The 17,915-nt window shown below is 43.6% G+C and overlaps 1 protein-coding gene across 1 annotated transcript in view; it reads right to left on the bottom strand.

Annotated features, from left to right (window-relative positions):
• The window catches only part of SCML2 (Scm polycomb group protein like 2), a 747,375-nt gene that overhangs the window by 247,549 nt on the left and 481,911 nt on the right, over nt 1-17,915 (bottom strand). Inside the window, exon 11 of the mRNA XM_078658111.1 lies at nt 11,792-11,995. Coding sequence (XP_078514237.1) covers nt 11,792-11,995 — 204 coding nt within the window. The remainder of the gene's footprint in view (nt 1-11,791; nt 11,996-17,915) is intronic.

The raw sequence follows: 17,915 nt of genomic DNA on the forward strand, positions 1-17,915 counted from the left end.
TACAATTCAACAGACAACCTGTCTTGGCCTAGCCAAAATTAAAGACTTAAACAAACCGTCTATTCCAAAACCAACACCCGACAGCAATAGCCCTACAGATGTTGAGATAGACGTATCCCATATTTTAAACCAAAACAGAACACATCCTGATTGGAAAAAATTGGTTGATCTGGCCCACAGACACAAATAACTGTCAAGATAGATTCCTGAACAAAAACAGGGGTTCACAATAACTAGGCCAGACCCTAGATACTCCCAGAGACAACATCCAGGGATTATAACTACATACAGTGTAGGGAAACTCTGCCTCGAATGGCTACGAACATCCACACTGGCAGAAATTAAGCAACACTTGACTTTACTTAAAGAAGGTGCTGACTTGCGTGATTTCATTATGGGACCACGCAAACAGTGTCAAAAACGTTTCATAGCGGCCTCTATATATGCAGCTTACAACGAAGTTTGGAAAGTAACTCAAATTGAAACAGCAGAGAAAATACGGGAAATTGACCGTGTTAATTTGGAAAAATCACTTTTTGTTGTGGACAATGGGTTAATGACTCTGTCTTCCGGAATATATTCACTGGACAGTATTGTATCATCTGCAATCGATATAATAGAACAAGACTTACTGATGTTACAACACGGTCAGTCCCAATTGCGTTCTATTGTACAGCTTGGCTGGACGTTACAAAATCTGCGTTCAGGCTACGTGCCTTGGCGTTTAATCAACACAACGTCACTATTCACTATCTTTAACCTTACTGATACACAAATCAGCTTGGCACAAAAGGGTGCAGAGTATACAATTCTGAGCATTGAAAAACTTGAGAGATTACCATTGACAATGTCAGAACGACCTGTCATTGAATGGATAATACATGGAATCATAACTATTCCGATAACGACTTTCCAATTTCGATACTGCCAGAAATATATACAGGCAGGCCAGTATGAAAGGTTGGGTAAAGGATACATTAAGTCAACATGGAACTTGCCTTATACACACACATGTTATAGTAATACAGGAGAGAGTGTATTTCTTAGTGGTAACAATTGTGAAAAATCGCTAAGTGGTATACTTCTGTGTCAGAGTATAAGTTTACATGGGGCCTGTGAGGGGACTTCAAATAACCTTTCATGTCACCAGCTCGGCACACCTGCAACAAAAATAGAACCATTCTTTAGAAGACTTTCTAACGGGAGTTACATTCTAATTGTAGATCACAGACGTTGTGGCTTGCTGCCAGGAAAACCTTATCTAGTAAGCGTGACTTCCATGGTCACTTGCTGTGAGCGAGTATTGTTCCCAAATGAAACTCCAGACAGGGAGGGAAAAATTTGGCCCAGTTTGAATATCTCTTCTATTCGAATTGATACTTTAAGCAGAATGAAGACTGTGCTCCTACAGACGCCAGTTCACTTGACGTCATCAAAAGAAACGTATGATCTCCAAGTTGCAAGGACAACAGGAGAGATACATGCATTGTTATCATCAAATTGCCCCTACAATTCGTAGAATTGCTAAACGAAATCTTAAATATTTCTGATACAAATGGTATCGCGAGTGTATTTAAGACCGTTTTTTCAGGACTGTTAACCCCATTCAAAGCAGTCCTGGGTATTTTTCCAAATTTCGTCCATTCCATCTTTGGCGGACTTCCTCTCCTGTTGGGACTCGTAGCAGGCATCCTATTTTTGCTACTCTTGCTTCGTTATGGCAAGCCATGTCACAGACAAGACTCCAGCAACAATGGAAGAAACTATCCTAGCTATACGCTACCGGGACCGCATAACTAAAGTCCTTGGATTAGCCCGGCTAAGAGATCTAAATATGACCTGGTTTCTTTCATTCAGACCCATATGGCAGAATTGTGTCTTACCTGTATTAAGATGCATGCTATGCGGCGAAGAATGCGTGTTGGACACCTGTCTTACACTACAATCAGAAGTACCATTGGATGCAGATACTTTGTTGGGTCCAGTAAAGGCTCATGCATTGTGCTGTCCCCAGCGGCTACCTATCCTGATGACGGCATTCGTGGAGACTTCACCACTACGATTGAAGGGTAGTGAAGTACAGGATGAGAGCAGCATCAACCAGGTACGACCTTCTGTAAGCAGTACTGGTCTAAACATCACTGAAAGCGAACATGCGCATGACTGCATGGTAGCGACATTTTCCAACTTGGTCGAACTTTCACCAGAAGCGGTAGACTGTTTTTTCGAGAGTCTGTCTGAAATGATGTTTTCACCAGAACAGAGAGAATGACTTAAAGCAAGATTGCACACAGCGTTCCCTGAACTCTGAATTTGGCCTTCGGCTTTTAAAAACAAAGCTACTGACAATTTTTTTTCCTTCTTCACTGAAAAACGAAAACTTTTTCCCAAACCCAAAATATTTACCTTTTGGCACTTATCTTCTGCTTAAAGTAGAACTATTCTTAGAGAACAGAGCTTCTTTTTTTAGGAACTCTAGGGACAATACGTTACCTCAACCTCTAGCTTGTGTACAAGTAATTGTATTTATATGTGATGAGATGGTCTCGCACTTTTTTTTTTTGTATTAAGAGCCATTTCATGTGTAATTTCGCAAATCATTCATGCTGATATATATGTGCATCTCCTTTTTGAATGATTATACTGCTTGAATGCATACAGTACCTATACTCATTTTCGTGTATTTCGCATATGCCATTTTTGAAATGCAAAAAAGAAATAAATGTATTTTGGGGTGGTTGGTTAGAACATGCACTATTAGTTATGTTTACTATTGCTTAGTTAGTAAATATGGACATAAAAACGTGGAGTGGGTGTAGTATGTTTATCTAGGGACTGTATCGATACTCCTATTTTCTGACCCTTGTCCGGTTATTATTCACTAATGTCCATACAACGTGTCCATACAACGGCACAGAAACCCGTTTTCAGATTAAGTCATAGCGCATGCTGTCACATTGAGCAAGCACTATTCCTCCAGCCCCCTAGAAAGCACACCGAGTTCTCTAAACAAACCAAGCCTCCAGCAAACCTGGGAAATCCCCACAGCTATTGTTTTGATTTAGTTTGAGAACTCCTGTAAAGAACGTAAGAACGACCAGTTCTTAATGACATCTTTTATTGACGTCTTATGTCCATCCTTACGTCAAACCCGGCACCTTTCAGGTATAAATATACCGACGCTGCCCTAAGCAAAGACACGGTGGTGATGAGCTTGGAGCAGTGACTACTTGCCGGAGAGCCCAGCTGATGCAGGAAGCCCACGAACGCTGCCCCTCCCTCCTGACACGCTGAGAGAGACGCTGCCTTTTCTCCTGCCGAGAAATCCAGCTTCCAGCGTTTCCAACTTGCCCTTGCGGGTGATTGGGATACCGAGTCCTGAGACAGAGATACCAGCCCTCCTACCTTCTAAATCCCAGGTACTGAACTGACTAACCCCTTACAGAAAATTCTTGAGTCAGATTCTTGGCAAAACAAACTTAACTTAAACTGCTACTTACTTACTCCCTCCCAAGTATTAGGCTTAGGTCAGGTACACCGGGGTAGGCGTAGTTAGAAGCACCAGTTGAGTACGATTAGTCAATGTATATATGTATGTATATCTTTTATCCATTTTAAAGTATCATATGGCTAAGAAACCATATCAATGCTTTTACAGTATTATTTTATAATCCTGCTTTTACTGTATGCACTTTACTTAACCTTAAGTATTGCTACTGTAGCGATTCATTTCTCTTGTATGAGAAAAAGAGACTGATCAATAAATAACACCTTTTATTGAACACGCCCATCTCTTCTTTCTCTACAATCTGGTGGAACTAAGTATGCCCGTACTGACTGAGTAAAATAGTTGTCTTTTGTTTTCACACGACACTGGAGATATACTCTTGATTAGGGAGAGCAAAGTTGTCATGTTCTATGGTTGTCAGAAACTAAATCCCTTCTTGTCTATCCAGGGAGGTTAAACTCCTCCTCGCCTATTCGAGAAAGTTTCTAGTGAACTCTGAGCTAGCTGGCACACAAAACTTAAGTCTAATATCGTCAGTAGAAGACCTAGTTAACCTCTGTCCTACGTCTATACTATTGAAGATATTATTCCAATGCGCAGAGCCTATTGGGATAATAGGAACTACACTACAATACCAGAGTCAATAACCACCGTCTACCCCAAAATTATGGTATTTTTTATAACTCAAACTCATTCTCCAAATGAAGATGAACTGTTGTCCTTCGGGGGTCCTACGAAAATTACATTTCTGTTCAGGGATTTAGGCACCTCATCTGTGCTTACTTAATCCCATAATGAACAAATGTTATTTTTTATAACTCTGTACGGATTCCATATTATGACATGTGCACAATGACAGTACACAGTATCAAACTCGACCCATCACCTTCAAGGAATTCGTACAGTAATGATGTGATGAAATTTTGCATATCCAATATTGTAGCAGCTAGCATCTGGACATGTTATGTGGAGTCCCACGGAGGTACTACTACAGTTATTTAACCTTGACACCAGAAAAACACTAGTGAATCCTATTTGTAGGAGGAAGACCAGATAAAACAATAGTCTGTGAAGCAAAGAGATTAAAGAACAAGTTACTTACCTTCGGTAACGTATTATCTGGTAGAGACACAGTCTAGTCGCAGATTCCTTCACTTTGAATTCTCCCTGGGTATCAGACTGCATCCGGAAACTTTTAAGCAGTACCTCTGCGCAAAGGGGGACGGCACCATATGGCTCCGCGATGACGTCTACTCTGTTCATGATGTCAGTGGAGCCATACAAGTCCCTTTTGGCGTGTGGACCTCAGTTTCTTTTGTGAAACCTTTCGCGCCAGAACGCAGAGCCACCATAGAAACTGGTTGTGGAAACAGTGTGCCAAAAATGGAGGCCCATGTTCAGTGCACTGGCACTTTTGCATGATGTTCAGACTATCATTGTGTCAGCAGTCACATTGCCCTTGATGTAGGTGAGATCTTGATTAGAGATCCAATACGTCTTCTCCACCCTTCTGAACATTACATTGGCTGCAGCTGGCTCCCTGAAAGCCACTTATCCTGAACTAAGACACTGAGCAGCATTGAGAGGAATTTGTTCTTTCCACTGGAAGGGTAGAAGTGTCAAAAAACAAAACAAAAAAAAAAACACTATTCCACCTGCTTCTTCTCCAAATGGAGGGAGGGAGAGAGGGAGATGGGGGGGGAGAGGGAGATGGGGGGGGAGAGGGAGATGGGGGGGAGAGGGAGATGGGGGGGAGAGGGAGATGGGGGGGAGAGGGAGAGAGGGGGTGATAGGGGGAGAGAGAGAAATCACTGAAAAAACAAAATTTACTGAAAATTCCAAACCATTGAAATTCAGCAGTTATAGTTACCTGAGCTAACTATAACGTATGCCCCTGCAATGCACTGCTCATGACCTCACATATTACTACACTCATGACATGTTTAGTGACATCACTGATGACATCACTTGCTTTTTATCCATTTTCCTGCAGATTCTCGGCTCCATCACTTTTCCGATGCTTTTTTTTTTAAGTGCTTTTTGGCCCTGTCCTGGTCACACGGGGAACCCAGGACCACAGTTAGGGGGTCAGGGTTTTTCTATCCTGCCAGCTTTTCTTTTTTTTTTTTTAAATGGTTTTTGTGGGACTTTGCTAAAGTCAAGTCCCAAGACGGCTGCTAACACTTCCTGGTTGAAGTGTTGGATGCCAATTAAATTCGAGCATGGGGACTGTCAGATCCTCTGAGGATCTGCGTCCCTATGTATCCAAATTTGGATTTCTTTTAATATGTCAAAAACTACTGAACAAATTTACACCAATTCACAAAAAAGGTCACTTTCTGGACCAACAGTTACCTTCCTGCCAAATTTGGTACAAATTTTGTTAAGCAGTTTGGGCTGTAGTGGTGTCTAAAATCCCTAAGAAAATTTGCACGAGGAAAAGCGTTTTGGGACCCTCCCTAATTCTCGGCTGCTGCTTGAAAGATCACCCCAAAACTTTCAAGACAGCAGCTGAAGTGAGCGTCGTACTCGTTTTGAAAATTTTGCAAAGGTTTGCTAAACGGCGCCAAGTTATTGGCAAAACCGAAAAAACTCCTCCTATGGAAACAAGATCCTAACTTTAACTACCTACTGGCGACTGCCAGTTGATAATTATATATATTTCCATATGGGAGAGGTGTGGGAGATGTTGAAAGGAAATTTAAGAATTTGAAGGGATACGTGTCAATCGCTTCATCAGGGGAATCAGTGACAAGATGCTGCCACCCCTCCTCTGTGGTTTCCAGTGAGTGGAATGGCTCTAGCTCAAACTGACCCTGTTCTGTTTCAACTTCATTGTCAAAGATTTCCTTTTCTTGGGGCTCTAATGTGGTCGAGGTTTCAGTTCTGTGTGCTCATCCCATCGAAGTTGTCAAACTGCTCCTTCCTCTTAATGAGGACCTGCATTTTGGGCTCTCGGCAGGATTTCTTTCTTTCAAAGCTATCGGGTAACAAAAGTCTTCTTCTTTGGAGTCAGAGCCTCTTTACCAACTGCCTCCTCATCCCTCCCATACTCAGACTGGCTTTCAGAGTCGAGGATAGTTCCAAGGGATCACTGCCAATAGTGTGTTTCTTGACTTGGACATGGGGGGAGGGGTTCTTTGTGCTTGTTCTTCCCCTCAATTACTCGTGTTTTTGGCACTGGGCTAGTCTTCAAGGACATTAAGTCGGTTTATTTCAGATCAGCCCCACTGTGCCCTTCTGGTGTTACCTGGTGCTTTCGTGTGCATTCTCCTTCAATGTCCTCTTGTGTCTTCCCTCTCTGAACCTCCTCTGTGTCAGAGTCTTCCCCTTGCATCAATTCACTTTTTCAGGTTTTTCCTCATTGTTTGACAGCACCAAGTGTTTGAGGGATGTGTGTTCCATGGCATAGTGTATCCACCTCAGCTGATCCCTTGTCTTCAGGCTCTAAGGATGAAATTTGGTGCAAATGTGTCACACCCCTCCGAGCTGTGGTTCTTCAGTAGTCAAAGGTTATACATCTAATGGCTATATTTCTAGGTGAACTTGTAGTGGCACTTCAGGCAGAATCTAAAGGAGGTATATGCTCTATAACCATATTGTTCATTCTCAAACCCACATGGTTGAGGCCCTCATGTGGAAAACGTCCAACTTCAGTGTTGTTCAACACTTTCCATGTCCCCTCAACACCAATCAACACCATTCAACAGTTCTGTTTTCTGATTCTCTGGTGTATTTTGGGTTCCCACGTTAGAAAAAAATAAAAAATTTAAAAACAATATTTTTCTTGCAGGCAATTTGTCAGACGTCATGCAAGGAGGGACATAGCACTAACTGGTCAACAAACCCCACGACAAAATAATAATAAATAAGCGATAGATATGACTATAAGAGATAATTTTGGATACAACCACTAGATGGTGGATTAATGCACAGAATCTGAATGCAAAAAATTTTCAAGCTGCAAATCGTAACTTCACTAAGTCCTGTCCTTCAAGACTTAATGAACCTTAGGTGATAAATCTCTAGGAACGACAATCACTCCACTCACTTTCTGTTTAGCTGGCGCAGAATACTGGATGGGATACACTTTATTAGACATAAGCCTACATCTTTTCCCAAGAAGCGGGTTACCTGCATAAAAAGCATCTTGGGCTTCTGAAAGAATGGCCTGCCAGAGCGAATTCAGACCCCTCATATTCCAAATAAGAAACCTCACCATATAGAATTGGAGTGATATTCCTCATCATCACCTCCCACCTAGAGCTCCATATCCCAAACAAACCAAATCAAGCCATTCAAACAATATAGGCTCCAGGGATCTGAGGTTCCCCCAGACCCCCAACATTAACATATAAACAAGAATTAAACTGCCACACGGTGCCAAAATCAAAGACTCATAGTTTGCTACTTTGGCGCCCAACCCAACTAATTAATGCTCATGAAACCAATATCATCTATCTCCTTAGCCCCTTTGATCATTATGTTCTCCTGTCCGGATCTGTCATGAAGGTCATCACAGTTGACTGAGCTCCTTAACTTTATCAGAGTTTGCCTCCACTGACGTAGAAGCATCTTTAAGTGCAAGTGTTCCTGAAGGCTGTTTAATTTCCAAATTATCTGCTTTTTGTTGTTAAGCAGACATTATGCACAGATTATATTGCAGCTCGAACATACACTGTGAGAAATGTACTTTTGGAAAATTGGGGAAGCATCCTCTGCCCATGTGCCCTCATCAGTGTCTCACTTGGGACATTCTTGTTCAAACATGAGCGGAGATCCTTCTGTGATTTCTCAGCCTTCTTCATGAGGGATACCATTCCTGGCAGTCAACAATATCCCTTAAAGTTCTTTCTATGGGTATTCTTAGCCAGTGTCCCTCAACTCTGCATCAGTGTACAGGAACATCAGCAGCACCAACAGGTGACAAATCTCCACTCAGCCTGGCCTCCTATTAACCAGTACCTCTGAGGAACTCCCATGGGCATACTCTGCCAGTAAGTATGCAGATTTTCACCAGTCTATTACAGTGTTGTAACTTCTCTGTAAACTAGGGGGTCCCTCTGCGCAGGCTTCCACAACAGTAGGACTCTCCAGCCTCAACCTCTCTACACTTCTCCTGGCCTTTCGTCTTGCATGTCCTCTCTCCAGAAATAAGCTCCCCAGGCTTAGGATCAAATACCCCATCTGTTATGATCGTATCACATGTGCAGTACAATGAGCTTTGATTCTACTCTTAATGAGAGGAGCTACATAAGATTTGGTTTATGTGCCAGGTCACTACCCCAGTCCACAGCTTGAACAGTCCATCCCCAAAATGGCGCATCTGTCCAATCAAGGACAGTGGCCGTTTCCGAGCACCTCTGTTGCAGTTGTCATCCTTCAATATTTGGCCTCAGCACAAGTTCCTTAATCAAGGCACCATTCAAAAACGGATTTGGCAGTAGTACGAGTGGCCATTTGGAGAATTAGACAGAGAACTCACCCAAGGAGTCTCTCCATTCCTCTGCTGCTGGCTATGCCCTCCAGCCCCCAAAATATCTTTCGTTTTTGTAGAAAGATACCGAAGAAGATGCATTCTATGGCTAGGTCAGTCTCTGTAAAAACTATACAAGTAGGCCAGCGCATGCTTACAATTGATCAATATTTAGGAGTTCATTTTATTATAGGTGTGATACATAGTGTTACATCTAATATGTCTTAAGGACTTAATGAAGTCTCAGAAACACTGTAATTTGTAAACAAAAGTTTATGCAATTTTCTAAATAGTAAATGAGAAGGTATACTTGAGGTGCAGTGTATTGAGAAAGTGCTTTTAAAGGAAACATCAGCACAGAAATTGTACTTTTAGAAAAAAACAACTCTGGAGTATATCTGTCAAATCAAAAATAAATCTGAACCTTCCTATGCTTTGTTATGTACTCCCTGCCCAAAGCTTTGTAGAATAAAGTTAATGCCAATGGTCTACTCTAATGTTAAAAAAAAATCCTCCCTTCTAGAAGAAATACTAGCATGTGACTATTTTTGGAACCCCTAATGAGTCAGCTCATTGCTGTCTTTCATGCCAGATTTTCTTAAATAAGTTAAGGAAATATCTTAGACCCCTTCTTCAAGTAAAGTACGCTCCATTGCTGAAGGGTGTGTATTTCTATATTTGGGTCGCCATTACAATGGTGAATTACATTAAATTTTGCTTGAAAAATGTATTGTAAATTATGAATCTCTATTACTGCTTTTGTATGTAATACATGATGTTTATAGACAAGTTTTCTCAATAAAATGTGATTTTACTATTAGCAAAAAAAGCTTTAAATAAAGCAAATTTGTGTTCAGGATCTTGGTTACAGAGAAAAAAACTTTCTAACAGTCACTCCATAGCATGAGGAGAGTGCAGCCTTTGAAGGTTCTTAAATGAGCACAGTAATTTTATTATCTGTGCATCATATATTGGGCCATTTCATGCATTCAATGTTTATCAACAACAGGAGGAACTTTATGGAAGGACAATGTTTAACGGGGTCCAGTGTACATGTCCTGAAGAACAGTGGCACAAAGAGGGTACAAAGTTCCCCAACGTGAGTATGCAAGTGTGCCTAGCGTGGAGAGAGAACCAGGAAAAAGGGAGGGGAATTTCACTTTTTGGAACTAAAACCTTCACACACCCAGCAAGCTAGGTGTCATGCTTCATCATATGGGTTCTGCTCCTCGTCAGACTGGCGCTGCAATGTCTGACGGACACCCGCGAAGGGGCTCTTTATCGGAGATCTTTTGTTCCAGCCATATTGTGCATGTGTGTAAGAGGGGAGGGTAATCGCGAATGAATGTGTAGTCGTGAAGTGAGTGTGAGCAAAAATAGGTAGGTCAATCCACAGTGAACTTTATTAATGTGGCTGACTCCCTAGGTTAAAAGGTGGGAGGGGAGATATGTACTGGTGTAAGGTTCACAGTAGAATATCTACAACCCCCTGGTTAGGTCAACATGTTTCTTGCATTAAGCAATTCGTCAGGACCTTGGTGCAAAGCACTACACAGTGAATGGAAAGATACAACCTTATGGCTTGAGGTTCAATATATGCGCAGGCCTGTTGGTCCTGCCCTGAATGTTGCAACCCTAAAGCTATTCCTAAGGTGCCCCCGCAGTCAGCTCCCGTGGGAGCAGCACCTATGAGTAAGGTACCCACAGCGGCGCGCGGTCTCTGCTGTCACACCTACCCCCACAGCGTCTGGTTGGGACTGAGCAGCGTCTGTCGCCACATTAATACAAATTTTCATTGCAGCGCCAGTCTGACGAGGAGCAGAACCCATATGATGAAGCATGACACCTAGCTTGCTGGGTATGCATTCAATGTTTGCCATGCACTTTGTTGGGTGGTGTCTTAAGTCAATTGTGCAGTATTGTATTTTGGCTAAATGAAAAAAGTCATCATATGTCTTCCTGGACATGTTTTCTATTTATTCGCCTTAACTGAAAAAAATGAAAAATTATATTCTGAAAACATGCACTTCACATAGAGGATACTGTCACTCAACAAAGAAAATTGCTACATTGTTAAACTATGCTGCATCACATGAGTGGGAGGAAGATGAACCAAGTAAACTTTATGTGACAGACCACGGTCTCACTTGAAACATGCATATAGACAACGCACTACCTGGGCTCCGTTTTTTGCCCAAAAAAGAGAAAACGTCTGTTATGTTTTAGGTTTGATTTGCTTTCATAAATAACTAGCTTCTCTAATGGATGATACAAAGAAAAATCTATATTCTGTGCGGTTTCTGTGCAACCTCCTTTCAGCCTTGTATGCTTTTTTTTTGTATTTGTGAGTTAAATGGTCCCCAGGAAGAGTAAATGAAGACCAATAATGAGATCATTAATTATGTCATTGCAATGGCAATCCCACATATATTCATTTACCGATGGTGAAATCTTTTTTAATTAATTGTGCTGTGGACAGGTTCTATGGGAGTTTCTTAAGGGTGGCAGCACTTCTAGGATAGTAACAACTATAAAGCAACTTTAAGCTGGTAGGGTCAAATGATGCATTGGTTTGTGCTGAATTGTTCTAATATTTATGTGCGTTTGTATGTATGAATTATATCTTCATTTATTGATCAACTTTATTATGTGTTGTTGCAGACAAATGTGCTTTTATCTCTGTGTTTGTTAAGGCACTTTAAGGTTTTAAAACAAAATAAACTATTTTCAGATTTCGATCAGTCATAATCATAGGTCATGGACATTATCTTCAAACAAGTATGAATATATTTCATAAACATTCATACCAGTAATCTTTTCTCCACCATGATGACCCGTCTTAAGAAATCCAAACACAGTCTTTGAATGGTGAGCACAGTCTACACATGCCTGCACAGCTTGCTGAAGGACAACATTAACAGGACCTGGTCCAAAGTGATCTGGAAGCTGCAGTACTTTCTTCTTTTCCAAGTGAGGCCCAGGGTTCCCATGCTTGTTCACATAGACACACACTGAAAAAAAGAAGTGAAAGAATTAGGGGCATGATTAATTTATAACTGAGCACAGCCAAATCAATGTCAAATATGGAGTTTCCTACTAGTAAACGAGCCTGTTCTGATTACTCATTAGTGCTGTAGTTCAAACGTTTATGTACATATGTACAAAACATTTAACAGCAATATGTACATTCTTTATTAAAAAGAGAAGTAAGGAGACAAGCTCTTCGCCGTATGGAATGGTGAAACCCCCCTGTGGAACAATGGGCGGTTACCTGGGTTTGTGCCGCTACAGGGCGTCCGGGGATGGGACAGCATTGGCATCTCGACCTTAGGGGATGGAATGTCTGGCACGACGCTTAAGTCCTTTCAGGATCTTTGAAAGGAATTTAGTATGCCCCGCTCCCAGTTTTTTAGATATCTCCAATTTCGTCATGCACTGTCCCCCAGCTTAGAGGGTCTAGAATCCCTCCCTTAGTTTAGCCCCCTGGAAGCGAAGGTGTTCATGGGGGATTTGGAAACGAAGAAGATATCACGCATATACCAGTCACTAGTCACGCACTGTCAGCCCACACTACAGAAGCTCCGGGAGACTTGGGAGGAGGACGTGGGAGAATAGGAGGAGGAAGATTGGAGAGAGGCACTGGCAGCCCCAGGAGTGCAGCCATAGCGACGCGCTTACGTCTCATTCAATTTAAATACTTACATAGAGTTTACTTCACCAGGGTTCGGCTGTGGAAGGTGGGAGTGATTGCCTCACCAGAATGTCTTCGATGTGGCGGGGAGGAGGGGACGTTTCTACATACAGTGTGGAGTTGTGGATCCATTGATCGGTTCTGGAGGGGGGTACTGGCCTGTTTGTCTGAGGTATTGGAGTGGGAGCTCCCACATACGCCACAGTTTGTTTTACTGCATGTGATGGAAGGAGTGGGTGGCAACGTCTTCAAGAGGCATTTGCTGCAGCTAGGCCTCACATTGGCCAAGAGAGACGTGGCCAGAGCGTGGAAAGACCCACGGGCCCCATCTGTGGCTGTATGGAAAAAGAGGTTCGATTTTTGTATGGGGCTGGAGCAGCCGATTTTTGTGGACCGAGGATGCCTGCGAAAGCATTATAAAATTTGGAAACGCTTGGCTGATGATAGGGGCCTGTGGCTTGAGCCTCCGGCGGAACTGGAAGACCTCCCATGGGTGTGATGGGGGGGCCTTGACGGCGGGTGTGTATGTGCAGCTATCTAGGTGTGATGTGTGTAGGAGACTTGCAGGGGAACTGGTGCGACTCGGGGGGGGTGGGGGGTGGAAACAGGGGTGGGAGGAGGCAGTCGGGAGGGGGGCTTGTTAAGTGTTGCTTTGTTTATATTAGCTGGTTTTTGCCTATAAAATTAAAAGTCGATTGCATTTCAGTGGATGTCATATTTCTAACCTGCAGATGCCTCTGGTGTGCAGAGCCCTGCGAAATTTGTGCAGTCTGTCAATAAAGTCTGTTTAAAAAAAATAAAAAAAAATAAAGAGATGTAAGCGGCATATGTATCAAGCCCTTTTCCCATTCTTAAACGGGCCGATTCTCAGAATCAGCCCGTTTGCGAAAGGGAAAATGCCTTTTGGGATGTATCATCCCAAAAGGGCATCGCAAATTTGCGATTCTTTATTTTGCGATTGCATTTAAGGAACCGCAAATTGCAATTCCTTAAATGCAATGTATGAAGCACAGAAAAAGTGCAAATTGGCCTTAATCCCTTGGCTGCTGCTGTCGGCCAACGGTCGTCACGTGCACCACCTTGGTAGTGCTGCGAACATCCATTGGCCGATGGTGCCCCACCCGTTTTTCGAACGTTCAGCACTGGAGCTGAACGTTCGACGCAGCCAAGGTGTTAAGGAATCGCAAATTACCACCAACTTCAAGTTGGTGGTAATTTGCGATTTCTTAAAAAAAATGTCACTTTTTTGCATTTTTCAAAGTGCCATGTGGCGCACATACATGCCCTTAGGACATGTATATACATCACATGTGCGCACATACATATTTCAGGGGTGCTATAGGGTGTCCTTTTGACACCCTGGCACCCCTGAAATTGCATTCTCAATTTGCGATTCTCTAATTGCGAATCGCAAATTGAGAATGTCTTCCCATTCATTCCTATGGGCCTCCTAGCCCATAGGAATGAATGGGAAGGTATTCCTTAAATTGCGATTTGCAATTTGCTAATCGCAATTAAGGCATGCCAAGGAATCGCAAAATATTTGCGAATTTTTTATTACATCCCGTTTTGCGATTCTCAAATAGCGATGCTCTAAAAATCGCTATTTGAGAATCGCAATAATGGTATTTGATACATATGCCCCTAAGTGATTTAAATCTGGTGTAGGGTTGCAAGCTATTAAAGGAAATGCACTGTAGTACCATAAAGACAACTCTAGAAAATACTAGAAAAGTACCTCACTCAACATCTTTGCCAATTGTAAGACATTATGTTTGATGTACTAATTCTTTTCAAGAAAACTGCTAACTTGGTACAGCGCTTTTCTGTTGACAGAATCCACCCTATGTTTGATTGGCCAATACTGTTAATAGAGCAATGTCAAGTCACTGGCTACATACCATCTCATAATGTAGCAGACGATTGCTTGAAAAGCAAAGACCAACTACATGGGAGATATCAAACAGGGCCTCTGTTCACAGGCTTAAGTGGGTCTGAGGTGAAGCAGTTGTCTGGATATTGTGGTTCACTCATAATTGGTTTCAGGAAGTGGAAAAGTTATGGAGCAGGGCATGTGCCACAAGACAAGACTGTAGTGGTTAGACTTAGCTCAGTGTAGAAATAGATTTGTAGCTTATACCGTACAAAGGTTGCCACTTGCTCTGATCAATGGGGAAGACTGCAAAGCAATACTCACCTAATATCTCCATGGGCTAATGGATCATGCCTATCATGGTTCTAGCTTACTCTGACCACATAGCCTCCCATGATGAAAGAGACTCATCGCCCATATTCAACTAGAAGTCCAACTTGCATCTGAACTCCTCAAGCAAAGACAACTTTAGCCTCTGTGGTATGTAGCAACAAGAGGTGTAGGGGATTGCACAAATGACCTCTTTGTGTACCAGTAGCTGTAGTTGCAGGCCTCGAGGAATCAACTCGCCCACTCATAGCTAGCGAGCAATTTTTAGGGCCCACTGGCTTATTCTGGGAAGCTGACAAAAACAGGTGTTCTGTTCATCAGAAAGTGAATAAATAAGAATAAAAGAAGCCTTTAAATCTTGTTTTTCTCTTGTCACATTAGTTTTGCATTCAAAGACAGGTGTCAAATGGCAGCTTTTGTCTTTTTACAATTGGCTGCTTAGTTTATCCAGGAGGTTGGCGTTTACTTTTCTTTTTTTTATTGCAAAATTAGAGGATTTTTTAAAGTGAACTGTTTGCCAATCGTGGCTATACAACGTTTAAAATTAAAGGTTGTAAATTGTTTTTATTACACATTTAAATAGCTTGTAAATCAACTGCACAAATATTTTCAGATTCGTTTCAGTAATTAAGAAAGCATATTTGTATGCAATTCTGTGTGATGGAAAAAAGATATTAAAAGGATCAAAACAAATCAAAATACTTAAGTTGGTGATGTGCAACTGATACATTTTTTGCTGAAAGCCAATTTCCACACATTATTGTTTATACGCTATATTGCTTTATCAGTAAAACTGCTTGTTACTGGGAAAGTTTATGGCCATTTCAATAGAAAATGAGCTGTCAATAAATGACAGTGCGCTACCACATCATGCTTTAGTAATATATTTATTAACAGTGAGAATCTTTAAACATGAACTGAGAAACAGTCCTGCCCTCCCTTGATGACAATTCTATCATTGAACTAGGAGGCAAGTCGGGGTCAATCAATCAATTATTATATTTGTAAAGCGCGCTATATAGCCGTGAGGGTTTCAAGGCGCTGGGGGGGCTGCAACTTATCGAAGAGCCAGGTCTTGAGAAATTTACTGAAGGCCAGCAGGTCCTGGGTCTGTCGTAGGTCAGTGGGGAGTGTGGTCCAGGTCTTGGCGGTGAGGTAGGAGAAGGAGCTTGCGCCGGCGGTGGTTTTCCAGATGCGTGGAACTGTGGCGAGGGCGAGGTTGGCAAAGCGGAGGCTGCGGATGGGGGTGTAGGAGCTGAGACGGCCGTTTAGGTATGCTGGTCCGGTGTTGTGTAGGGCTTTGTGTACGTGGATGAGGAGTTTGAAGGTGATCCTCTTGTTGACAGGGAGCCAATGCAGGCCTCTCAGGTGGGGTGTGATGTGGCTGCATCGGGGGATGTCGAGGATCAGTCGTGCCGAGGCGTTCGGGATGCGTTGCAGCCATCTTAGTAGCTTGGTTGTTGTTCTTGCGTAGAGGGCGTTCCCGTAGTCCCGACTGCTGGTGACGGGGGCCTGGGTGACGGTTTTTCTCGTGTCGGATGGGATCCATTTGAAGATCCTGTGGAGCATACGGAGGGTGTTGAAGCAGGACGCGGAGACGGCGTTGACTTGCTTGGTCATGGAGAGGGCGGAGTCGAGGATGACCCCCCAGGTTGTGTGCATGGTCGGTGGGTTCTGGGGCTGTTCCTAGCGATGTTGGCCACCAGGAGTCGTCCCAGGCTGATGGGGTGGGGCGAGGATGAGGACCTCCGTCTTGTCTGAGTTCAGCTTCAGCCTGCTGTCCTTCATCCATTCGGCGACGGCCTTCATTCCTCTGTGGAGGTTGTCTTTGGCGGTGTGGGGGTCTTCGGTGAGGGAGATGATCAGCTGGGTGTCGTTGGCGTAGGAGATGATGTTGAGGTTATGTTGTTGTGCGACGTGGGCGAGTGGTGCCATGTAGATATTGAACAGCGCCGGTTGAGGGAAGATCCCTGTGGAACGCCGCAGATGATCTCGGTGGTCTTGGAGCGGAAGGGTGGGAGGCGGGCGCTCTGGGTTCTGCCGGTGAGGAAGGATATGGTCCGGTCCAGGGCCTTCTCTTGGATTCCAGCGTCATGGAGGCGTGCTGTTAGGGTGCGGTGGCAGACAGTGTCGAAGGCTGCTGATAGGTCCAGGAGGATGAGGGCGGCTGTTTCTCCTTTGTCCATAAGGATCCTGAGGTCGTCGGTGGCGGCAATGAGGGCGGTCTCGGTGCTGTGGTTGCTGCGGAAGCCAGACTGGGATGGGTCCAGGATGTTGTTGTCTTCGAGGTAGCGGGTCAGCTGTCTGTTGACGATCTTCTCCGTGACTTTCGCCGGGAAAGGGAGTAAGGAGATGGGCCGGACGTTCTTGAGGTCCTTGGGGTCCGCCTTGGGTTTCTTCAGTAGGGCGTTGATCTCTGCATGCTTCCAGCTCTTCGGAAAGGTTGCTGTCTCGAAGGAGACGTTGATTGTTTCCGGAGATGGGGTGCGATGGCTGTGCTGGCTTTGTTAAAAACGTGGTGAAGGCATGGTTCAGATGGGGATCCGGAGTGGATGGAGTTCGTGGTCTTGATGGTGTCTTCGTCCCTGATGTTGGACCAGGTGGTCAGGCGACTGGTGCGGGTGGAGGTCATAGGCGTGGTGGTCTCGGCGGTGGATGTGGGGGTGTCGGTGTTGAAGCTGTTGTGGATGTCAGTGATCTTGCGGTGGAAGAAGGTGGCCAGTGAGTCGCACAGGTCTTGTGATGGTGGAATGTCGTTGGTGTTGGAGCTGGGGTTGGAGAGTTCTTTCACGATGTTGAAGAGCTCTTTGCTGTTGTGTGCGTTGTTGTCTAGGCGGTCCTTGAAGGCGTTGCTTATGAGTTGGTGGTGTCTGCAGGTGGCGTTCTAGTGGGCTGTGTAGCTGTCTGGTGTTTGGTCCCGGAGCCAGTTCTTCTCCAGCTTCCGCAAGGTGCGTTTGGAGGTCCGGAGGTCTTCGGTGAATGTTTACCCTATATGTGGGCTGGATTTTTTTCATACATATGGGACAACAATATATAT

Source organism: Lissotriton helveticus, chromosome 8, assembly GCF_964261635.1.
Source record: "Lissotriton helveticus chromosome 8, aLisHel1.1, whole genome shotgun sequence".
NCBI lineage: Eukaryota > Metazoa > Chordata > Amphibia > Caudata > Salamandridae > Lissotriton > Lissotriton helveticus.